A 23,119-nucleotide genomic window follows, 5' to 3' on the forward strand; every position below is an offset into this window, starting at 1 on the left:
TATAATCATATGACTAAAGTAAACACAAACTGATCAACGTTTGGAGGAAACACAATAAAGAAATGACACACAATCATTGGTCCTGGTCTTTTTCTAATCTGGCAACCCATATCATTCAGCATTTCAACTTATTTCATCATTTCAGATAGATTTCCCAGTTGAGCCCCAGTTACAAAACAAGTGCAGTTTAACCTCCCAAAGGATTATCGGGTTATGCAAAAACTGGACTGCCTTGCAGAAATTTGGCTGATGTAGTCCAGATGTCCTTTTGTTTTGCTGTGTTACTCATTTTATTTTATTTGTCAAGATTTCTGCTTTAGAATCTATTATTTCATTCGGCCTTTTTCTTTTGTTCACCTTTTTTATTTTAACATTTAATTAATTTTGAGAGAATATGCATTTCTTCGTGGATCTTGCTTGTGTGTGCTTTGCTCCACCCATAAAGTTTTGGTCTTTTTATGATAATGGGTAACACATTATTTTTGCGGTTTGTTTCGTTATGTTTTGTGTTTCTCTCTCGACATAGTACTGACATACATACTTTTTGTTTCGCAAATGGGTCCGAAATCACATTGCTCATCACAGAAATCACAAGATTCAGCCCCAAGAATACATTTTGAGGGGGTAACTGAACCACTCCCCCCACCCCCTTTATCCCTCTGTGGAGCAGAGAGATCATATGCTACACCTTGTGGCAGCATTCCATTATGCGAGACTTTTGTCTGAAGCGAAACATTCATTTTCTACATTTCATTAAAACATAATAGATCTTTTGGGGCTTTTGTCATGGAGCTCAGTGAGGAACCACCTGTGTCAAAGAAAGGGGTAAGTCAAATATTAAATGTAGTGGCTAAATAATATGTAAATCTTGTTTGATATATTTTAGACATTGATGTTTTTTTTTTCCTGAGCTGAAGAAGTTATAATAAACATGACTGGAAAATAAATTTATATACATGGGCCTTCCTATGATCAGTTGAATGTAGCAATTCATTCAAACGACCTTGTACTTTCAGTTGGCAGCTTTAGCAAATCCAAAGGAAATCTGGTGTTCATGTGTGGGTGAACAAAAATCTATGTAAAAGTATTTGCAAGTCTACATGGAGTCCTATAACTTCAAAGTTGTGTGATAATAGAACATTACAACTACTGCATACTGTAAGCATCTATTATTCAATGAATAATCACTAGAATATTTGCAGGAAACAGTCAAATATAATAAATACAACCAAAAATATATGTGTATAAGAAATATATGTAATTAATTGATAAAATGAATTAAGAAGTAATGCAATTTTGTAAATACTCCTCTTCTGCTGTACTAATAGTAAAAAAAAACCTGTGGCTACCGGTTCCCCTCTGCTATCCCTCTTTTTTAATCAATCAAGTCACGTATTGTGATGATAACAAAACACTTTCTGCAATGTATTATTAGGCCGGCATCTGTTTTGATTTGTTCATGGAAGACTAAAATGATGAAACCCTTTGACAGAAAATTGAGGGTGCACCTTGCTGACATTCATGATCATTCTGGTCAAAGATTTCGAAGGAACGATTCAGAAAGGTTCCATGTTAAAATTGATTAAGATGTGTCCTAAAAAATTGTAGAGTTCATTAATGTGCCTGCAAGGCTTTTCTCCGGGCACTCCGGTTTCCTCCCTTATCTAAAAAACAAGGCCGATTTTGCACTCCAAATTGCCCGTAGGTATGAGTGCCGATGGTTGTTCGTCTCTGTGTGCCCTGCGATTGGCTGGCCACCGGTTCAAGGTGTCCCCCGCCAACTGCCCGATGATGGCTGGAATAGGCTCCAGCACGCCCATGACCCCTGTGGGGACAATCGGTACAGAAAATGGATGGATGGATGGATGGATGGATGGATGGATGGATGGATGGATGGATGGATGGATGGATGGATGGATGGATGGATGGATGGATGGATGGATGGATGGATGGATGGATGGATGGATGGATGGATGGATGGATGGATGGATGGATGGATGGATGGATGGATGGATGGATGGATTGTTAATGTCACTCTGAAATTAGAGTGATAGCTGTCACTAATGCAGATTTGAAAAGGCTTTTATTTTAAAATGGTACATCGGATATAAATAAAATCTCTAGGATGGCATCTTTGCATGGTAATTGGAAGAATTGAAAAGGTTGTGTGAAAACCTTGGGAATCACTTTGAAATCTGCTTTTATTCTGACATGCTAATTTAGATTTAGATTAAATTTCTTGAGTGTCTCCCTGGGATAGTGGACCTGGGCGAACTGTCAGAAGTGGAATTTGTTAAGTGACAACACTGGGGTTGCTTTTAATGTCTCTTTGAACTTCCGCTTTCTGAAAGTCACATTTACAGATCTCAAAATGTTTTTATTTTGAAAAGTTACATCAGAGTGATATTTCCTGGGTGCATTCTGTAATGAAATGACTGATTAACAATAATTGACAGTTTATCCCTCCCACACGAATAAACTGTATATGCGGAAAGCCTGTTCTTGTTGACTACAGTCAAATGTTGAACTATAAAATGTCAATTTTTGACATCATAAATTACGACGTGAGTCGACCTTTGAAGGAAATCCACTTGTGATGCATGAACATTACATGACCTCATGCGAGACATAAGTTGATTCTTCACACGCTGCGGTCGCATTAGGCACAAGAACACTTTTGTTGTTGCAGGATAAAACCATCCCCTTGTCAGATCTCAACCGCTGCATGAGGAAGACACTCAGTGTGCAAAAGAGACTTTGGATACTACTGGCACACACTGAGCAACGCGCACAAAAATGTCGAAAAAAAATCGGGAAAATAACTATGAATATACTCCTTTGTTAATTAAAGAGGCCGAAAAAACAAAGCCGGCATTGAAGGTATGCAAAGTATTTTCTTAAGTTGTGTCAGCATGACTTGAGGCTATATTTGGCTTACGTTGAGATTTTTATTGGGCTTTTCAGTGTACTCCATTGTAGCAACAAATAGTTGGGTCTTCTATTTTCATTCTTTTGTGTGCATTTGTGCCTCTCAGGTCCCAAACAAAATTCTTCTTCTGGCTACCTTTGCTGCTGGGATTGGAGGGACCTTCCAGTATGGATATAACGTCTCTGTCATTAATGCACCCACCAAGGTAATGCTGCCATATTAACATTTTCAAATGTTGATAATATCCGTTGTATTCGTGGTTATCACTTCTGGCTCACACTCGAGAGGTTCCCTTGTTTGAATCTCGGATAGTATTTGTATCTTTTGTCTCTTCTCATGTTCATAGTATGTGCAAGATTTCATCAACCAAACATGGACAGAGCGATACCAAAGCGACATTGCCCCTGGTGTTCTCACTTTAATGTGGTCCACCATTGTGTCTATATTCACGCTTGGAGGATTAATAGGAGTGTCGGTTGGAGGAACACTGTCTATAAAGCTGGGAAGGTATGGTTTTTGTTTTCAGAATTGATGATACACTTCCTTGTACCGGATCTCATGAGATTGATTCCCCAACAATGACATAATAATGTCCTACCTCTGTTGGTGGTGTTTTTGTTGCTGCAGAAAAGGGGCAATGTTGATCAATAACATTATTGCCATGGTGGCTGCCCTAATGATGGGCCTGAGCTACCCAACAGGAATATTTGAACTAATCATCCTTGGACGTTTTCTCATTGGATTAAATTCTGGTAAACATGATATTAAATTCTACTTCAAATGAAAAGGTATATGATAAGATTTTCTATCACTGACTCTTGTATGTACTGTGTGTCATTTGCATAGGCATTGGTCTTTGTGTTCAACCTTTATACTTGGTGGAAATTGCTCCAACATCAATTCGTGGCCTCATGGGAATGGGAACCTCAGTTTTTGTGACAGGTGGAATCTTCACTGGACAAGTGATGGGCCTTAAGTAAAAATATTTCTTTTTTTTCTGCCATATAGCTAATGTTTTTAATGTATTTTAAATATTACCACAGTGGTGCCTTTAGTCAAAAGTTTGATTTGTCCCACACTCGTGATCCATAACACTTATCTTAAATCAATTTCCCACATTGAAAAGAATGGAAATGCCATTAATCCGTTCCAGCCTTCTATGTATGTGTCAAATAGGGTTGCAAAAGGGATGTTGCTTTAACATCTGTGTGGCTGAATAGAGAGCTGCTTGGTAAAGAAGAGACCTGGCCCATTCTGCTTGCCACCATATGCATCCCAGCGGTCATGCAGCTCCTGATGCTCCCGTGGTTCCCAGAGAGTCCACGCTTTCTGCTCATTGACAGAGGAGATTATGAGGGATGCAAAAAAGGTGACCTAAACACTGCTTATGCTTTATCTTGCTTCTCAATATGTGTCCTTAAAAGTTCTTATCCAGTGCACATGGTTAAAAAGATTAAAAACAGACTATCTTGATAATCACATGAGGCAGAGAGATGTATCTTCATGCGATCACATTTAATGCAGTGATTCAAAAGGAGAACTCGGGACAACAATCATCACACGCTGTTTATCATTTGCCTGCTCGCAGCCCTCAAGCAGCTTCACGGGGCAGCTGATTGGGAGGCTGAAATGGAGGACATGGAGAAGGAGAAGAACAACCTAGAACAAGAAGGATTCAAGGCTAAGAAGCCATGGGAGCTGCTTGCAGACCGCAGCATACGCTGGCAGCTTCTTACCATCATGCTTCTCAATTCAGCCCAGCAACTGAACGGAATTAATGCCGTGCGTACAGTAATGTACTGCCTCTTTTACAACTGTAGGCCTATTGTGCGTTGCTCCAAATACCAACGTCATACTGAAAATTAGAACGTGGCTCTTATAAATGGTCTTTTTTTTTTTTTGGCCAACATATTCCTTTATTAAGATTAATTTGAAAGTTGAATTGGTAATTCCAAACTATTTCTGCTGCAGATATACTTCTATGCAGATTATGTGTTCACGCAAGCAGGAATTCCCAATGAGAGAAGACCATATGCAGCGGTTGGCACTGGTGCCTGTGAATGCATCACTGCGTTGACCTGTGTAAGTATTTTTTTGTATTTTCTATAGTTTTGTGATATGATGTAATCACACATTCATTTATTAATTCTGTTCATTTGTTAGTTTAACTCATTTAGCTTCTGACCTTGTATGAGCTTCCGATTCGGGATTTTATACTCAATAGACAGCCATAGATAATGACAAATGAATTAAACATTACTATGTGAAGCAATGCCTTGTGCCCTTTCTGGAGGATGTCGCACAAAAATTATTAGCTATGCAAGGTCACAAGATATTTTGTCTGGACTGAGTCTAATATCCATCATAATCTTTGAAAAGTAGGCTTTTTATCAATTCCCAATTGAAGATAAGAACAATTGTCGATCTTTATTGATCATCATTCGTCACCAATGGTTGTGGGGGTTTTTTCGATCTTTTTTGAGACCTTTTCCATTTTTACCTTACTCAACTTTCCTTTGTGTGTAGTACGCTGACAAAGACAAATCTTACTTACTATTTTTTTTTCATCCAGTACAATGTATTTGTACAGTATAGTTGTAATTTCTTTTATTTGCAGTATATTTGCATTTAATCTTTTAGAATTGTGAACATATTTTTAACACTCCAAAGTTGGCAAGTATGCAATCGGTTGAAAAGGATTTTAAAATCATTCTATTCTGGTTTTATAAATGTTTTATGCAATGTCTCAACTTGATAGAAAGTTGAAGTTAGAGGCAGAGTTGGTGTGGAGCTGGTGTCGGAGTCAGAGGTGGAGCTGGAGTCAGAGGCAGAGCTGTAGTCAGAGGCAGAGCTGGTGTGGAGCTGGAGTCGGAGGAGGAGCTGAAGTCAGAGGCAGAGCTGGAGTCGGAGCTGGAGTCAGAGCTGGTGTGGAGCTGGAGTCGGAGGCAGAGTTGGGGTGGAGCTGAAGTCAGAGGCGGAGCTGGAGGTGGAGCTGAAGTCAGAGGCAGAGTTGGTGTGGAGCTGGAGTTGGAGGCGGAGCTGAAGTCAGAGGCAAAGTTGGTGTGGAGTTGCAGTCAGAGGCGGACCTGAAGTCAGAGGCGGAGCTGAAGTCAGAGGCAGAGCTGGTGTGGAGCTGGTATCGGAGGCGGAGCTGAAGTCAGGGGCAGAGCTGGTGTGGAGCTTGGTGTCAGAGGCTGCTCCATTAAACCATATAGTGTACATTCGTTCCCTGCAACACTAGTGAAGTCATCATGGTATAGTGGATAGTGCTCTGGACTCTCACCCCAGCGACCCGAGTTCAAATCCCGGTGGGACCAAAAAAAAAGTCATCATGGAAAAGGCGTTGGAGGCGGAGCTGGTGTGGAGCTGGAGTTGGAGGCGGAGCTGAAGTCAGAGGCAGAGCTGGTGTGGAGCTGAAGTCAGTGGCGGAGCTGAAGGCAGAGGCAGAACTGGTGTGGAGCTGGAATTGGAGGAGGAGCTGAAGGCAGAGGCAGAGCTGGTGCGGAGCTGGAGTTGGAGACGGAGCTGAGGTCAGAGGCAGAGCTGGTGTGGAGCTGGAATTGGAGGAGGAGCTGGAGTATAGAACTGGTGTGGAGCTGGTGTGAAGTAGGAGTCAGAGGCAGAGCTGGTGTGGAGCAGGAGTCAGAGGCAAAGCTGAATTGAAAACTGTGCTGGAGTCAGAGGCAGAGCTGGTGAGGAGCTGGAGTCAAAGGTGGAGCTGAAGTCAGACGCAAAGTTAGTGTGAAGTTGGAGATGGAGCTGAAGTCAGAGGCAGAATTGGGGTGGAGCTGTAGGTGGAGCTGGAATTGGAGGCGATGCTGAAGGTAGAGCTTGTGTGCTGGAGTCAGAGGCGGAGCTGGAGTCAGAGGCAGAATTGGAGTGGAGCTGGAGTTGGAGGCGGAGCTGAAGTCAGAGGCAGAGCTGGAGTGGAGCTGAAGTCAGAGGCAGAACTGGTGTGGAGCTGGTATCGGAAGTGGAGCTGAAGTCAGGGGCAGAGCTGGTGTGGAGCTTGGTGTCAGAGGCTGCTCCATTAAACCATATAGTGTACATTCGTTCCCTGCAACACTAGTGAAGTCATCATGGTATAGTGGATAGTGCTCTGGACTCTCACCCCAGCGACCCGAGTTCAAATCCCGGTGGGACCAAAAAAAAAGTCATCATGGAAAAGGCGTTGGAGGCGGAGCTGGTGTGGAGCTGGAGTTGGAGGCGGAGCTGAAGTCAGAGGCAGAGCTGGTGTGGAGCTGAAGTCAGAGGCGGAGCTGAAGTCAGAGCTGGTGTGGAGCAGGAGTCAGAGGCAGAGCTGGAATTGGAGGCAAAGCTGAAGGCAGAGCTGGTGTGCTGGAGTCAGAGGCGGAGCTGAAGTCAGAGGCAGAGTTGGGGTGGAGCTGAAGTCAGAGGCAGAGTTGATGTGAAGTTGGAGGTGGAGCTGAAGTCAGAGGCACAGTTGATGTGGAGTTGGAGGCGGAGCTGAAGTCAGAGGCAGAGCAGGTGTGGAGCTGAAGTCAAAGACATAGCTGGTGTGGAGCTGGAGTCAGACGTGGAGCTGGAGTCAGAGGTACAGTTGGGGTGGAGCTGGAGTCAGAGGCGGAGCGGGAATTGAAGGCGAAGCTGAAGGCAGAGCTGGTGTGCTGGAGTTGTAGTCAGCGGCGGAGCTGAAGTCAGAGGCAGAGTTGGGGTGGAGCTGAAGTCAGAGGCGGAGCTGGAGGTGGAGCTGAAGTCAGAGGCAGAGTTGGTGTGGAGTTGGAGTTGGAGGTGGAGCTGAAGTCAGAGGCAGAGCTGGAGTGGAACTGAAGTCAGAGGCAGAACTGGTGTGGAGCTGGTATCGGAGGCGGAGCTGAAGTCAGGGGCAGAGCTGGTGTGGAGCTTGGTGTCAGAGGCTGCTCCATTAAACCATATAGTGTACATTTGTTCCCTGCAACACTAGTGAAGTCATCATGGTATAGTGGATAGTGCTCTGGACTCTCACCCCAGCGACCCGAGTTCAAATCCCGGTGGGACCAAAAAAAAAAGTCATCATGGAAAAGGCGTTGGAGGCGGAGCTGGTGTGGAGCTGGAGTTAGGGGCGGAGCTGAAGTCAGAGGCAGAGTTGGTGTGGAGCTGGAGTCAGAGGCGGAGCTGAAGTCAGAGGCAGAGCTGGTGAGAAGCTGGAGCTGAAGTCAGAGGCAGAATTGGGGTGGAGCTGAAGACTGAGCTGGAGGTGGAGTTGAAGTCAGAGGCAGAGTTGGTGTGGTTGGAGGCGAAGTTGGAGTTAGAGGTGGAGCTGAAGCTGAAGTCAAAGGTGGAGCTGAAGTCAGAGGCAGAACTGGTGTGGAGCTGGAGTCAGAGGTGGAGCTGAAGTCAGAGGCAAAGCTAGTGTGGAGCAGGAGTCAGAGGCAGAGCCGGAATTGGAGTCAGAGCTGGAGCTGGAGTCAGAGGCAGAGCTGGTGAGGAGCTGAAGTCAGAGGTGGAGCTGAAGTCAGAGGCTGAGCTGGAGGTGGAGTTGAAGTCAGAGGCAGAGTTGGTGTGGAGTTGAAGGCGGAGCTGAAGTCAGAGGCAAAGTTGGAGTTAGAGGCGGAGCTGAAGTTGGAGTCAGAGGTGGAGCTGGTGTGGAGCTGAAGTCAGAGGCAGAGCTGGTGTGGAGCTGAAGTCAGAGGCAGAGCTGGTGAGAAGCTGGAGTCAGAGGCGGACCTGGAGTCAGAGGCGGAGCTGGAATTGGAGGCGAAGCTGAAGGCAGAGCTGGTGTGCTGGAGTCAGAGGCAGAACTGGAGTCAGAGGCGGAGCTGGTGAGGAACTGGAGTCAGAGGCGGAGCTGGTGAGGAGCTGGAGTCAGAGGCAGAATTGGGGTGGAGCTGAAGTCAAAGGCGGAGCTGGAGGTGGAGCTGAAGTCAGAGGCAGAGTTGATGTGGAGCTGGAGTTGGAGGCGGAGCTGAAGTCAGAGGCAAAGTTGGAGTCAGAGGTGGAGCTGAAGTCAGAGGCAGAGGTGGAGTGGAGCTGGTATCTGAGGCGGAGTTGAAGTCAGGGGCAGAGCTGGTGTGGAGCTTGGTGTCAGAGGCTGCTCCATTAAACCATATAATGTACATTCGTTCCCTGCAACACTAGTGAAGTCATCATGGTATAGTGGATAGTGCTCTGGACTCTCACCCCAGCGACCCGAGTTCAAATCCCGGTGGGACCAAAAAAAAAGTCATCATGGAAAAGGCGTTGGAGGCGGAGCTGGTGTGGAGCTGGAGTTGGAGGCGGAGCTGAAGTCAGAGGCAGAGCTGGTGTGGAGCTGAAGGCAGTGGCAGAGCTGGTGCGGAGCTGGAGTTGGAGACGGAGCTGAAGTCAGAGGTGGAACTGGTGTGGAGCTGGAATTGGAGGAGGAGCTGGAGTCAGAGCTGGTGTGGAGCTGGTGTGGAGTAGGAGTCAGAGGCAGAGCTGGTGTGGAGCAGGAGTCAGAGGCAAAGCTGAATTGAAAACTGTGCTGGAGTCAGAGGCAGAGCTGGTGAGGAGCTGGAGTCAGAGGTGGAGCTGAAGTCAGACGCAGAGTTAGTGTGAAGTTGGAGATGGAGCTGAAGTCAGAGGAGGAGCTGAAGTCAGAGGCAGAATTGGGGTGGAGCTGATGTCAGAGGCGGAGCTGTAGGTGGAGTCAGAGGTGGAGCTGGAATTGGAGGCGATGCTGAAGGTAGAGCTTGTGTGCTGGAGTCAGAGGCGGAGCTGGAGTCAGAGGCAGAGTTGGGGTGGAGCTGGAGTTGGAGGCGGAGCTGAAGTCAGAGGCAGAGCTGGAGTGGAGCTGAAGTCAGAGGCAGAACTGGTGTGGAGCTGGTATCGGAAGTGGAGCTGAAGTCAGGGGCAGAGCTGGTGTGGAGCTTGGTGTCAGAGGCTGCTCCATTAAACCATATAGTGTACATTCGTTCCCTGCAACACTAGTGAAGTCATCATGGTATAGTGGATAGTGCTCTGGACTCTCACCCCAGCGACCCGAGTTCAAATCCCGGTGGGACCAAAAAAAAAAGTCATCATGGAAAAGGCGTTGGAGGCGGAGCTGGTGTGGAGCTGGAGTTGGAGGCGGAGCTGAAGTCAGAGGCAGAGCTGGTGTGGAGCTGAAGTCAGAGGCGGAGCTGAAGTCAGAGCTGGAATTGGAGGCAGAGCTGGTGTGCTGGAGCTGGAGTCAGAGGCGGAGCTGAAGTCAGAGGCAGAGTTGGGGTGGAGCTGAAGTCAGAGGCAGAGTTGATGTGAAGTTGGAGGTGGAGCTGAAGTCAGAGGCACAGTTGATGTGGAGTTGGAGGCGGAGCTGAAGTCAGAGGCAGAGCAGGTGTGGAGCTGAAGTCAGAGGCATAGCTGGTGTGGAGCTGGAGTTAGACGTGGAGCTGGAGTCAGAGGCGGAGCTGGAGTCAGAGGCGGAGCGGGAATTGAAGGCGAAGCTGAAGGCAGAGCTGGTGTGCTGGAGTTGTAGTCAGCGGCGGAGCTGAAGTCAGAGGCAGAGTTGGGGTGGAGCTGAAGTCAGAGGCGGAGCTGGAGGTGGAGCTGAAGTCAGAGGCAGAGTTGGTGTGGAGTTGGAGTTGGAGGTGGAGCTGAAGTCAGAGGCAGAGTTGGAGTGGAACTGAAGTCAGAGGCAGAACTGGTGTGGAGCTGGTATCGGAGGCGGAGCTGAAGTCAGGGGCAGAGCTGGTGTGGAGCTTGGTGTCAGAGGCTGCTCCATTAAACCATATAGTGTACATTTGTTCCCTGCAACACTAGTGAAGTCATCATGGTATAGTGGATAGTGCTCTGGACTCTCACCCCAGCGACCCGAGTTCAAATCCCGGTGGGACCAAAAAAAAAAGTCATCATGGAAAAGGCGTTGGAGGCGGAGCTGGTGTGGAGCTGGAGTTAGGGGCGGAGCTGAAGTCAGAGGCAGAGTTGGTGTGAAGCTGGAGTCAGAGGCGGAGCTGAAGTCAGAGGCAGAGCTGGTGAGGAGCTGGAGCTGAAGTCAGAGGCAGAATTGGGGTGGAGCTGAAGACTGAGCTGGAGGTGGAGTTGAAGTCAGAGGCAGAGTTGGTGTGGAGTTGGAGGCGAAGTTGGAGTTAGAGGTGGAGCTGAAGTTGAAGTCAAAAGTGGAGCTGAAGTCAGAGGCAGAACTGGTGTGGAGCTGGAGTCAGAGGTGGAGCTGAAGTCAGAGGCAGAACAGGTGTGGAGCTGGAGTCAGAGGTGGAGCTGAAGTCAGAGGCAAAGCTAGTGTGGAGCAGGAGTCAGAGGCTGGAATTGGAGTCAGAGGCAGAGCTGGTGAGGAGCTGAAGTCAGAGGTGGAGCTGAAGTCAGAGGCTGAGCTGGAGGTGGAGTTGAAGTCAGAGGCAGAGTTGGTGTGGAGTTGAAGGCGGAGCTGAAGTCAGAGGCAAAGTTGGAGTTAGAGGCGGAGCTGAAGTTGGAGTCAGAGGTGGAGCTGGTGTGGAGCTGAAGTCAGAGGCAGAGCTGGTGTGGAGCTGAAGTCAGAGGCAGAGCTGGTGAGAAGCTGGAGTCAGAGGCGGACCTGGAGTCAGAGGCGGAGCTGGAATTGGAGGCGAAGCTGAAGGCAGAGCTGGTGTGCTGGAGTCAGAGGCAGAACTGGAGTCAGAGGCGGAGCTGGTGAGGAGCTGGAGTCAGAGGCGGAGCTGGTGAGGAGCTGGAGTCAGAGGCAGAGTTGGGGTGGAGCTGAAGTCAAAGGCGGAGCTGGAGGTGGAGCTGAAGTCAGAGGCAGAGTTGGTGTGGAGCTGGAGTTGGAGGCGGAGCTGAAGTCAGAGGCAAAGTTGGAGTCAGAGGCGGAGCTGAAGTCAGAGGCAGAGGTGGAGTGGAGCTGGTATCTGAGGCGGAGTTGAAGTCAGGGGCAGAGCTGGTGTGGAGCTTGGTGTCAGAGGCTGCTCCATTAAACCATATAATGTACATTCGTTCCCTGCAACACTAGTGAAGTCATCATGGTATAGTGGATAGTGCTCTGGACTCTCACCCCAGCGACCCGAGTTCAAATCCCGGTGGGACCAAAAATAAAAGTCATCATGGAAAAGGAGTTAGAGGCGGAGCTGAAGTCAGAGGTGGATCTGGTGTCGGAGGCAGAGCTGGTGTGGAGTTGGAGCTGAAGTCAGTGGCAGAGCTGATGTGGAGCTGGGGTCAGAGGCAAAACTAGAATTGGAGGCGAAGCCGAAGGCACCCCAGCAACCCGAGTTCAAATCCCGGTGGGACCAAAAAAAAAATACCATCATGGAAAAGGCGTTGGCAATGTAACCTTTGACTCACTGACATCATTTCATGCAGTGTAGTATGATGGAACAAAATAGACACAAAGTAGCATGAAAGGTCAGACTCAGGCTAAGAAAAAATGCTTTCATGCAGTGTTTTCAATCTTGTCATGTGCTACATGTGTCACAGGGTTTGCTCATCGAGCATCTGGGACGGAAAGTGCTCATTACTGGAGGATACACGCTGATGAGTATCTGCTGTATTTTGTTCACTCTGACCATTACTTTTCAGGCACTGAAGCACACTTTGTAAATAAAACACATGTATTGGTGTGATTGGCTGTATCTGACCTCCCTGTCTTCTTTTATTACTCACAGGAGATCAGTCCAGTTTTTCCCTACCTCAGCATGGCTTGTGTTTTTGCCTTTATTCTGAGTTTTGGATTAGGGCCAGGTAACAGTTTGCAATTTGACCAGAAATTGGTGCTGGTGCATACATAATCTGATTTCCATGTCTTGTCTCCTCCAAAGGTGGTGTGACTAATATCTTGACAATGGAACTGTTCACGCAAAACTCACGGCCGGCAGCCTACATGATTGCAGGCTCCATAAACTGGATCAGCTTCTTCTTTATCAGCATGATTTTCCCTTTTATTGTCGTAAGTAGACAACGTAATGTGAAACTCAATAAAGGGCGTATAGTAAAACCTCTGAAGTCAAACAAAACCTTGAATGTTGCTCGACCTCCAGTTTGCTAAAATTTCTATTATGCAGTCCTCAAAATGGATGGCACACTGGTTAACATATCTGCCTCGCATTTTTCAAGTGATGGCTTTGATCCCAACTCTGCCCTTCCTGTGCCACTCATCTGAAGATTAACTTTTTTTAGGAGCTAAATGATTGATTATGTAACATTTGTGAATGTGGGTCAAGCTCGTGTCTTTTTGTGTTTTCCACAGCTTGGTCTACAGCAGTACTGTTTTCTGGTGTTTATGACCATCTGCACTCTGGTGGCACTTTACATATTCTTTATCATTCCTGAAACCAAGAACAAAACATTTCTGGAAATCCAAAACGAGTTTAAGACTGGAAGAAAGAAGAAGGGCCGCGGCACTGATGGCTCTGGTATGACACTGTTGTCAACCTCAATGTAACATGTACTGTACCTTATGACTCTTGAGTGAATTTTTTTTTTTTTTTTTTACTCATCACAATACTGACTTGAATTGTAATATAAAATTCAACTTTTTGTTATGGGAATGTATTCTTGTTTTCTACAGTTTTATTACATGGACTTAAAATTGCCAATAAAGTTCTCTTCAAAACTATGAACTATTAAAATTACTGATCAAAACCGGTGAGTGAGTTTTCAATTTCTCTAAGTGGTGGCAAATTTGGGAGAAGAAACTGTTTCAACATTAGAGATTAACCTCAAGCAAAACAACAAAAAACGCACTTTACATTTATGACACACATCATGGACATTCTGCAAATAAGAATCTCAAAACAATGTACATAGTCTTTTTGCCTGGTAATGTTCATTCTAAATTTGCGCTTTATAATGAAAACAATTGAGAGATCCAGGAGTTCTGTAAGAGTGGTAAACGTGGGAATGATTCCAAGGGCCCATGACAGACAGGGACAAATTCAGTGCATTTGCTTGCCTGTCTAATCTCCATCACTACAGTTACTCAGTTCTCTAAAAACTCTTCCACTCGTGTAAACTATTGGACACAATATTAACTCTTTTCATTATTCAGCATGCAATGAAAAGATGAAGTTGACTGCCAATATGGTCATTCGCATAGGATTGTGGGATACTTTACTATTTTTAGTAGACATTTAAGGACGTGGCAAACCCCTAAAGTTGCTTTAATGTGAGATAACTATGAGCAATTGTCACCAAGATACATGTGCTTTACTATGCTCATATATCAAGCGCTGAAAATGAGCACATCTCCAGTAGATGGCGTTCTGGGCAACATAAGGCAAAGAAAGCGACGAAGAAGTAGCTCAGTCCAAGATGGCGACCTAACACGCCGTACATGCTCGTTTGTTGACAAGTATAAATTATCAAGGTTTTTGCTTCATTTGCGAGTTTACAAACCTACAATATGTCGAGACTCATCGTTAAAAGCCTTCCAAATGGGGTAAGTAATAAATATGGATGGTTAAAAGGGACACCTTAATTTTACGTACGCTTATCATTCAACATGAACGTGGAACTTGTGCTCAGATGAAGTTGGAGAGGTTCCGAGAGATGTTTGCAGCCTTTGGGACCGTAACTGACTGCCGCCTCATGTTCACCAAGGATGGCACGTTCCGCAAGTTTGGCTTTGTCGGATTCAAATGCGAGGAAGATGCAATTACAGCGTTGAAGCATTTTAATAAGAGTTTCGTGGATACATCCAGAGTGACTGTAAGTTTCTGTGGGCCTGCTGTCTGCTTCACAAGCGATGTGACCATAGCCACTGATGTGTGACTTGATTGTCTCCATTGAAGGTGGAGCTGTGTAAGGCATTTGGTGACCCCACTAAAGCAAAAGCATGGAGCAAACACACTCAGAACTCTGAACCAGACAAACCAACCATGCAGACTGAAACTGCTAATAAAAAGGTGGGCTTTTCATTGCATCAATTAAGAGAAACTGTCCTGGAATGAAAACAAGAATTATTGTTTGGAAATGTTATACTCCTAGGCTGTATTGTACTGTTTTGTAATTTATATATGTTCCTAGGAGAAGGGCAAAAAGGAAAGCGGTGCGCTGAAAAATGTGAGTTGCTTTCAATTCTTTTTTTTATATTTAATGGGTGTCGGTTACTCATCTGCTAAATTCAAATTATGCATTCACTGGCAACATTAGGTGCACCAGCACAATCAAACTGCATCCAAAACAAGAGATGAATTAAATAAACGTGATAAAAATGCATCTCAATAGAATAGATTGCGATTGTACACACTACAATATCACTTTCCCTTTTTTCAAAATTTCAAAATCTAACCTGTCCGTATGTATCGTGCGCATCAGCTCGAGGAGGACGAGCAGTTCAAGGAGTTCCTGTCAGTGCATCAGGTTCGATGCAAAGTACCAACATGGGTGAACGATACAATGGAGCAGACAGTCGACCCTGACAGCGCCACGGGAAAAGGCAGGAAGAAGCCGGCTTCGGATGATTACCTCAACTTTGACTCTGACCAGTCGGACGATGAATATGAAGAGGAAAAAGAAGACGACGATGAGAAGGAGGAGGAGGAAGAAAGTGGAAATAACTGTAAGTAACTTTGAAGGACTTTAAAAGATGAAAGCTCAATGAGCAGTTGCGCAAAAGTTGGACAAAGTAAAGCACACCTCATATTTGTGGGCTACTCTGTAACGTTTTACATATCGCCAACCGAAGGTAGTGTATGGTGTGTTTTCCAGACACCTCTAAAGAAGCTCTGAAGTCCAGCTTGTCAGATATGGATTATCTGCGCTCAAAGGTGGTACGAACCGTGGACGCCACGGATGAAAGCGATGAGAAGATTGACAAGCAACAAGGGGAGGAAGAGGATTGTGGACTTGCACAACTCGACGACAGTGTTGACAAGAGTGGGAACCGGGATAACTCCCGCAAGAAGAAAATCCCTGTTTCTTCTGAGGATAAGAAGCAGGGAAAAGCCGAGAAAGATGCAAGGCAATGGGTAACTAATCGGTCTCATTTACACTTCTGTTTTGGACTGTGTTTCCTGGTGAGTTTACCCAATTTCTGTTCCAGTTTGAACCAACAACAGGGTTCACAGTTAGGCTGAGAGGACTCCCATTTGATGTTAAAGAGGTGAAGATACTTTTGTAATTGTTGTGAAAGTTTGTGTAGAAAAAAAAAAAGATGGCACTTTGAAATTAATCACACACATCTTATTATGAAACTAGTATGAAATTGGAGAATTCATGACACCATTGAAGCCCGCTGCCATCCGAATCGCAAGAAATGAACATGGCGGCCGAACAGGTATTTTATGGGAAGCATGTTTGATGAATCTGTACACAGTTACTTGGCGTTTGTGGGTCTGAAATGCATGTGTCCCTTCATAATCTTGTGTGTTTTAGGGTTTGCATTTGTAGATCTTCACTCTGCACAAGAAGTTGAAAATGCCTTGAAGAAGAATAAAGACTATATAAGTGAGAGTTATATCTCATGATTGGAGCCTTTCCAATGAATGTTGTCACATGACACTAATGTTTGTAAGAAATGAGAATGTTTTTGTTTTTTTTCCTATGATTTTGTTTGTCTTTAGGAGGCCGCTACATCGAGGTCTTCCGTGCTGAAGCATCCGGACGAAAGACGACTGACCAAAAGGCCAAAACAGTTCAACAAAACTTCACCCGGAAGCTGAAGGAGGACGAGGAAGTAGAGGATCTTGCAGAATCAGGACGCCTTTTTGTCCGAAACCTCCCTTACACGTGCACAGAAGAGGACATCAAAGAAATATTCTCAAAACATGGCAAGTTGAATGATTGAAAGGGTGATGAATATGTTCCAATTGAAGCTTGCCCATGGCAAATATAATCATGCTCCTTTTGCATTTGGCATCGTCGTAGGTCCTTTAGCCGAGGTGGTCTTCCCCATTGACACTCTAACAAAAAGTCCAAAAGGTTTTGCTTTTATAACGTACATGATTCCTGAAAATGCTGTGGCAGCTTTGGCTCAGCTAGATGGGCATGTATTTCAGGTATGTGTGTTAGGATCTCCATAGTTATGATTGTTGAGCTTGCTCTGCAGGAGGAAGTTAAAATAACACTTTTTTTTTTCTTCCCCCCAGGGTAGGATGATTCATGTGATTCCATCCATTATAAAGAAGGAAAAAAGTTACTCTTCAGAAGCCGGCGGTCCCGGCTCCTCAACTTATAAACGTCAAAAGGATGCAAAAAACAAAGCGTCTAGTTCCAGGTACGCATTTTTGAATTAACGCTCTTCTGGTTGTTTGTTTTGCCACCTTTTGATAGAATTCTTTGTTTTTAGTTCACACAACTGGAATACGCTCTTTCTGGGCACCAGCGCAGTGGCCGATACCATTGCGGAGAAATACGCCACCACCAAAAGCAAAGTCTTGGACCATGTAATTTTGTCCAGTTTTCCACACTAATCCTCCAACAAACTGGACTTTCAAATCTAAATCCTGCTTAACGTTTTGTTTTGTTGCTGTCTCTGCAGGAGACAAAGGGAAGTGTTGCAGTACGAATGGCTTTAGGGGAGACCCAGATTGTTCAAGAGACTCGCCAGTTTCTACTAGACAGCGGTGTGAATTTGGATTCCTTTAGTCAAGTATGGTTTGCCTGAAGCACCGGCTCAAGACTGCTCACTTTTTTTCCCCCAACTCAAGTTGCTTTGTCTGGTGTGTAGGCAGCTGCAGAGAGAAGCACAACGGTGATGTTGGTGAAGAACCTTCCAGCCGGAGTGACCGTCTCAGAGCTGGAGGAGCTCTTCTCCACCCATGGCTCTTTGGGGCGAGTGCTGCTGCCGCCTCCCGGCCTTACCGCTCTCGTGGAGTTCCTGGAGCCCACGGAAGCCAAGCAAGCTTTTACAAGACTGGCCTACACCAAGGTGCGTTTGAGGCCCTTTTAGTTGCGTGTAGCATGCAGGGAGCTGAAACTTATGGGTTTTGTTTCTGTACCACAGTTTCGTCATGTCCCACTGTATTTGGAGTGGGCCCCCATGGGGGTGTTGGTTGCAGCCAAACCCGCACCAGGTATGATACCACGCTCACTCTCCCCCCAAAAATATTTACTATTATTAAATGAACAATAAATTTGTGGACCTGTTCAACCAAGTGAGAGCAAAGGTTGAGGAAGAAAAGAAGAAACCACCCATGGAAGAAAAAGGAGAGGATGATGAAGAAGAGGAGGAAGACTCTGTTCCTGGTTCCACACTTTTCATCAAGAATCTAAACTTCAGCACAATAGAGAAAACACTTCAAGAGGTACACTTTTGTAATGCTGAGTTATGGAGAAGACGATGTCAGTTTTTCCCATTCCTGCTCATTTGTTGTTTTAGACTTTCTCGAAATGTGGCAAGGTGAAGTCATGCACAATCTCCAAGAAAAAACATAAAACTGGTAATTATGATCAAATGCACATGTAGTAGTGAAGAGAACTGATTAACTGTATTTAGGGATTTGAGTTTCTTTTTTAAAGTGATATTTGCTTTGACTTTCAGGCAAAATGGTGTCAATGGGCTATGGTTTTGTTCAGTATCATACCACTGAGGCAGCACAGAAAGCCTTGCGACAGCTCCAGGTATTTGGATTTGCGTTCTCGCTGTTGCTGGTTAAAACTTGCCATTGCTTTGTCTCTTGGTCACATGACTCTTTCTTTCGCATTTCCTCCAGCGCTGCAATGTTGATGGACATTGCTTAGAACTGAAGATTTCAGCGAGAGTTACAAGGTAAAAATAAAAAATAAATGCCTTGTGCACTCATTGTGGGGATCCGGAAACTGAATTCACTATTATTATTATTATTTTCTTATAGGACTACTGAAGTGTCACACAAGAAAAAGCAGGTGCAGAAGAAGCAAATGGGATCAAAGATCCTTGTGCGAAATGTCCCTTTCGAAGCGACTGTCAAGGAAGTTCGAGAACTCTTCTGGTAGCAGCTACATACACACACAGCTACTGTATATGAGTCACTTTGTAGATGGGCACTGCGATGATCTACTCATTTTTTTCTCAGTACATTTGGAGAGCTGAAGACAGTCCGCCTTCCCAAAAAATTAGCGGGTACTGGGAGCCATAGAGGTTTTGGCTTTGTTGACTTTATCACCAAGCAGGATGCCAAGGTTTGGGCAACCACACACTGCATTTGTCTCTCACAGTCACTGGTTTAATTGACTACAGAATATGACTGGTGATATCCTCATCTTTATCTCCAGAAAGCATTTGCCGCCTTGTGTCACAGCACTCATCTTTACGGAAGACGCCTCGTGCTGGAGTGGGCTGATACAGAGGAAACAGTAGAGACGCTGAGACGAAAAACAGCTGAACATTTTCACGGTAAATGATTTGAAAAGTGTGCGTGATTAGTGCCATCGGGGGAATCATTTGTCTCATCTTCATTTATTTCTAATTTTAGTGGACAGTAAAAAGAAACGGAAGGCGGGGATGCTGGGGGAAATTCTGGAAGATATGGAAACTCCACATGATGCGGAGGACTGAAAGTGATGTTGCCTGTATTGAAGCCATAAAGAATTGAGGGGTTGAGAGAATTGTTGTCACTCAACCCGAAGATTGGGAGTTTGATTCCTAATGAGCCTGTTGAGGTATTCTTGAGCGACATACCCCAATTATGCTGGATCTGTGTGTGAATCCACTACAATCCATGCCACCATTATTAGCCATTATGTTAATAAAGTACGATAAAAGAGGTGTTTAAAACAGTCTTGATCTCATATGAGGGTCTGTTCAGTGTAGATCAGTTTTATTTAAAGAGAAAAAAACACTTATTTCATAATACAGATGTTTTGTACAGAATGTTTTAAAATCTGTTTTTAAATAAAAAATGTAAATGTGGTCCTGTGTACTGTTGTTAAACGTGCAATTACAGATTAGACTGCTCACTATGAAATTCAGTCTATTTGTAATTGTTTACGGGGCCCATCTGCCACATCCAAGATGGCAGCTCACGGTTCAACCAACTCACGTGATACGTTGTTTACATACCATATCAAATCAGAACTCGTGCCTGGTCACGTGATAACTTCGTCATATCATATGACTTATTCGTGAAAACATGGCCCACAGCTCGGCGGAAATGTCTTTTGTGTGTAGGTTTATCTCGCTTTTTATAATTTGTTGTGTTTTACTCACTCACGTTGTTGGAGCTGAAGTGCGAACGGCAGTGATTGACAAAAACACGGGGCAATTGTCTCTCCTCGAGGGTTTTAGAAAAGATTTTGTGGCATGGGCCAACTTCACCGATGACATTGAGACCTCAGGGTAGGTAACATGATTACTTATGACAATACTTGGTTCTGCATTCACTGAAATGAACTGTGTTCATTTACATAAGATGGTCGTTCTTGGAGGTGACCACTAGCAGTCAATACAGTGACAGCATCCAGGCGTATGCAGCCGGAGCTGTGGAGGCTTCAGTAACTTCTCAGGTCAGTCTCCAAAAAGACAGGGCTCTCCAAGATTGTATGTTTTACTGTATTTGCTTATGGGTATTTCTGTGTTTAGCTTATCTACAAGCACTGGATGAACACTCTCATGGGTTATTGTGGACCCTTCTCGAGAGATTCTGGTTACTGTGATCGCCTTAAGACCTTTATCACTATTAACCTGCAGTGGATTCAGGAGCAAACTGAGAAGGAGCCTAATTCACCTTACTGGTACCAGGTATGTCGGAAGTCTTGTGAACAAACACAAGTCATCAGGCTCCTCATGCTGAAACATGTAAAATATGTAAATAAATAAAATACAATAAAAAAAAAGTCCGTTTTCAGTGACTTTTTTTTTTTTTAATCACAAGTTTTTTCCAGTTTCTGATATTTTCTGGCCATTAAAATTACCCGGTAATATTGCAATCTTTATGTGAGATGATCGAAATAAATAAGGTTATTTTTTTCATGGCAGGTTCGACTGGCTCTTCTTCAGCTCAAAGGTCTGGAGGACAGCTACAATGAACAACTGTCATTTCCTTCTGGCCCAATATCCTTTGACCCATTTGGTTTCCTGTAAGTAGGTGTGATTTGGAGAAAATACAACAAACTAAATGTTCACCAACAGAAATTTCCTTGCCTTGTATTGTCAACCAGACTCTTCCAAATGAGCGGAGATCTGGAGGATTTGGAATCAGCTCTGAATAAATCCAGCTTGACTCAACCACTGGGATCCGGCTCGTGCTCCGCTCTCATTAAGCTCCTGCCAAACAATAAGGATCTACTGGTGTCACATGACACCTGGAGCACCTACCAGTCAATGTTGCGCATCATGAAGAAATACTCCTTTGCCTTCAAAGTTTCACCCTCAAGTGCGTTTATACAGTATTAGTAAAAGTTGGTCATGTTCAAAGTTTTTAAGGGTGATAAGTCTACATTACAATGTGAAATGTTGCTCAGTTGTAAGATAACAGGATCATTTATTAATTATTATATTTATTAATTTTGTCCCCAGATAATCTTATCCTCCCTGGACGGATTCAGGCATTCTCCTCCTATCCTGGATCGATTTTTTCTGGAGATGACTTTTACATCCTCAGTAGTGGCTTGGTAAGAGCCGTCACGATACAATGCTAGGTCTTTTGTACGATTGATGATTTTAAGTATGAAAGGTTTAGCCATCAATAGAAGAGTGTTTTGTTTTCTTCTCATTTGTCTGAATGAATTATTTGTCTGGTGACTGCAGGTTACCCAGGAAACAACAATTGGAAACAGCAACCCTGCTTTGTGGAAGTTTGTTCAACCCACGGGCACAGTGATGGAATGGCTCAGGAATATTGTGGCGAATCGTTTGGCAGTGACCGCTACTGCTTGGGCGGAGGTGTTCAGCCAGTACAACAGCGGCACGTAGGTTTCAAGCATGATTCACCTACTCAAATACTCAAATTGTGAATTTTAGAATTCTGCCACTCTTGAATATTGAGTCAAGAATAAGGTGAGGATTATATTTTCAATTTGGACGATGCATACGTTTTTAGGTATAACAACCAGTGGATGATTGTGGACTATAACAACTTCACTCCAGGGAAGACCAACATCATGAAGGACCTGTTTGTCGTATTGGAGCAGATTCCGTAAGTCCGTTAAACTTTTGTGTTATGTTTTGTTTGCTATGATAAGGCTCTTCTTTAACATTACAGGGGTAAAATTATTTTTATGGATAAAACTGAAGAATTGCTACAGAAAGGATACTGGGCAAGTTACAACATACCGTAAGTATTGATCCACAGTATTTACAGCATGTTGAATGTGACCTGCCCATGTTTGCAACTTACTGTATGTAATTTTTGGACCATATGTGATGGAAGATACTATGAGGAGATATTTAATGCAAGCGGCTGCAATGAGTTGGTGAAAAAGTTTGGTCCGTGGTTCTCCCTGGACCAAAGTCCCCGGGCTCAGATATTCAAGAGAGACCAGAAAACCATTACAGACGTTGCCTCCATGATGCGCCTCATGAGGTTTGAACCATGAAACAAAGGGTTATGCATTTAAATATATTTACATTTTTCCTCCACATTGATTTTTTTGGTTTGTCTATTTAGATATAATAACTTCAAGGAAGACCCCTTGTCACGATGCCAAGATTGCAATCCACCCAATAATGGAGAGAACGCCATCTCAGCTCGCTCCGATCTCAATCCAGCAAATGGCACTTATCCATTTGGCGCATTACGGCAAAGGTCCCATGGAGGAACGGACATGAAGGTATTTGTCTTTTTTTAGAGTCTGTCAATCCATTCATTGGCCTTGTCTGCAACACACTGATGTCTCTTTTGTGCAGATGACCTCCTATGGAATGTTTCGTCGTTATGAGATGCTGGCCGTAAGTGGGCCAACTTGGGACCAAGTGCCACCCTTCCAATGGAGCACTTCTCCATACAAAGACCTGCTGCACATGGGTCAACCTGATATTATGGCATTTAAGCCTGTTAAAGTCACCTGGACATCTTGATAGCAATAATGTCTTGCATAAAATAAAGAAGTGCAGTGGAGGTTTTAACAAAGGGAAACAACACTGTAAATGGTTTCTTGGAAATCTCAGTATGCAGATTATATTCTGCAGAATGATTATATTCTGGATTTTCTGTTTATTTTTTTTTCTCAGTAAACCACAGAAGGGAGATTTTGAATGTGAGGAATTATGAAAAACAAACTAATTTGTTTTATGTCTGATCATGAATGAGTATTGTTTGACAAATTTTAATGTGATTGTAATGTGCATCTTACATTTTTTAAACTATTTTCTCAATCAACTGTCATTCTTTTGTGACTTGAGATTACGTTTTACTTCACATTCATTCTATGAAATATGTTCCGAACAAATATACATATGCTTCAAATAAA

The 23,119-nt window shown here is 44.4% G+C and overlaps 3 protein-coding genes across 4 annotated transcripts; all 3 read left to right on the top strand.

Moving 5' to 3' along the window:
* Positions 1-786: 786 nt before the first annotated feature.
* Positions 787-13,419, top strand: slc2a11b (solute carrier family 2 member 11b). 2 transcript variants are annotated; one of them, XM_085909848.1, is made up of 12 exons: positions 787-825; positions 3,036-3,134; positions 3,276-3,436; positions 3,557-3,681; positions 3,776-3,905; positions 4,150-4,298; positions 4,518-4,711; positions 4,901-5,011; positions 12,269-12,370; positions 12,457-12,532; positions 12,610-12,737; positions 13,038-13,419. In XM_085909848.1, the coding sequence occupies exons 1-12, from the start codon at positions 787-789 to the stop codon at positions 13,230-13,232; spliced, it is 1,509 nt and encodes a 502-aa protein (XP_085765974.1). In that variant the 3' UTR covers positions 13,233-13,419. The 2 variants fall into 2 exon arrangements, with proteins under 2 accessions (XP_085765974.1, XP_085765973.1); XM_085909847.1 differs by lacking the exon at positions 787-825 and adding an exon at positions 2,797-2,880.
* Positions 13,420-14,061: 642 nt separating this feature from the next.
* rbm19 (RNA binding motif protein 19) lies at positions 14,062-19,622 on the top strand. The gene is made up of 24 exons (XM_085910611.1): positions 14,062-14,228; positions 14,315-14,497; positions 14,581-14,694; positions 14,816-14,851; positions 15,107-15,350; positions 15,500-15,759; positions 15,834-15,893; positions 15,989-16,067; positions 16,166-16,237; positions 16,354-16,560; positions 16,658-16,788; positions 16,879-17,006; positions 17,079-17,175; positions 17,271-17,381; positions 17,460-17,660; positions 17,736-17,805; positions 17,888-18,036; positions 18,111-18,171; positions 18,273-18,352; positions 18,445-18,500; positions 18,586-18,702; positions 18,787-18,892; positions 18,986-19,106; positions 19,186-19,622. The coding sequence occupies exons 1-24, from the start codon at positions 14,193-14,195 to the stop codon at positions 19,266-19,268; spliced, it is 2,802 nt and encodes a 933-aa protein (XP_085766737.1). The 5' UTR covers positions 14,062-14,192; the 3' UTR covers positions 19,269-19,622.
* Positions 19,623-19,808: 186 nt separating this feature from the next.
* On the top strand, positions 19,809-23,103 carry plbd2 (phospholipase B domain containing 2). The gene is made up of 12 exons (XM_085909996.1): positions 19,809-20,048; positions 20,122-20,215; positions 20,292-20,450; positions 20,688-20,788; positions 20,870-21,084; positions 21,228-21,322; positions 21,459-21,619; positions 21,751-21,846; positions 21,913-21,984; positions 22,081-22,233; positions 22,318-22,480; positions 22,557-23,103. The coding sequence occupies exons 1-12, from the start codon at positions 19,843-19,845 to the stop codon at positions 22,725-22,727; spliced, it is 1,686 nt and encodes a 561-aa protein (XP_085766122.1). The 5' UTR covers positions 19,809-19,842; the 3' UTR covers positions 22,728-23,103.
* Positions 23,104-23,119: the final 16 nt, after the last annotated feature.

Source organism: Syngnathus leptorhynchus, chromosome 4 (assembly GCF_054491065.1).
Source record: "Syngnathus leptorhynchus isolate UIUO chromosome 4, UIUO_Slep, whole genome shotgun sequence".
In the NCBI taxonomy this organism is placed as follows: Eukaryota; Metazoa; Chordata; class Actinopteri; order Syngnathiformes; family Syngnathidae; genus Syngnathus; species Syngnathus leptorhynchus.

Coding starts and splice junctions, on each gene's coding strand:
- slc2a11b (XM_085909847.1), top strand. CDS start 2,797: ATGTCGAAAAAAAATCGGGAAAATAACTATGAATATACTCCTTTGTTA. Junction 4,299..4,517: donor TTATGAGGGATGCAAAAAAG/GTGACCTAAACA, acceptor GCCTGCTCGCAG/CCCTCAAGCAGCTTCACGGG. Junction 4,712..4,900: donor AACTGAACGGAATTAATGCC/GTGCGTACAGTA, acceptor TTTCTGCTGCAG/ATATACTTCTATGCAGATTA.
- rbm19 (XM_085910611.1), top strand. CDS start 14,193: ATGTCGAGACTCATCGTTAAAAGCCTTCCAAATGGG. Junction 15,351..15,499: donor GGAAGAAAGTGGAAATAACT/GTAAGTAACTTT, acceptor TGTGTTTTCCAG/ACACCTCTAAAGAAGCTCTG. Junction 16,068..16,165: donor TGAACATGGCGGCCGAACAG/GTATTTTATGGG, acceptor TGTGTGTTTTAG/GGTTTGCATTTGTAGATCTT.
- plbd2 (XM_085909996.1), top strand. CDS start 19,843: ATGGCCCACAGCTCGGCGGAAATGTCTTTTGTGTGTAGGTTTATCTCG. Junction 20,049..20,121: donor GATGACATTGAGACCTCAGG/GTAGGTAACATG, acceptor CATTTACATAAG/ATGGTCGTTCTTGGAGGTGA. Junction 21,985..22,080: donor TGGGCAAGTTACAACATACC/GTAAGTATTGAT, acceptor ATGTGATGGAAG/ATACTATGAGGAGATATTTA.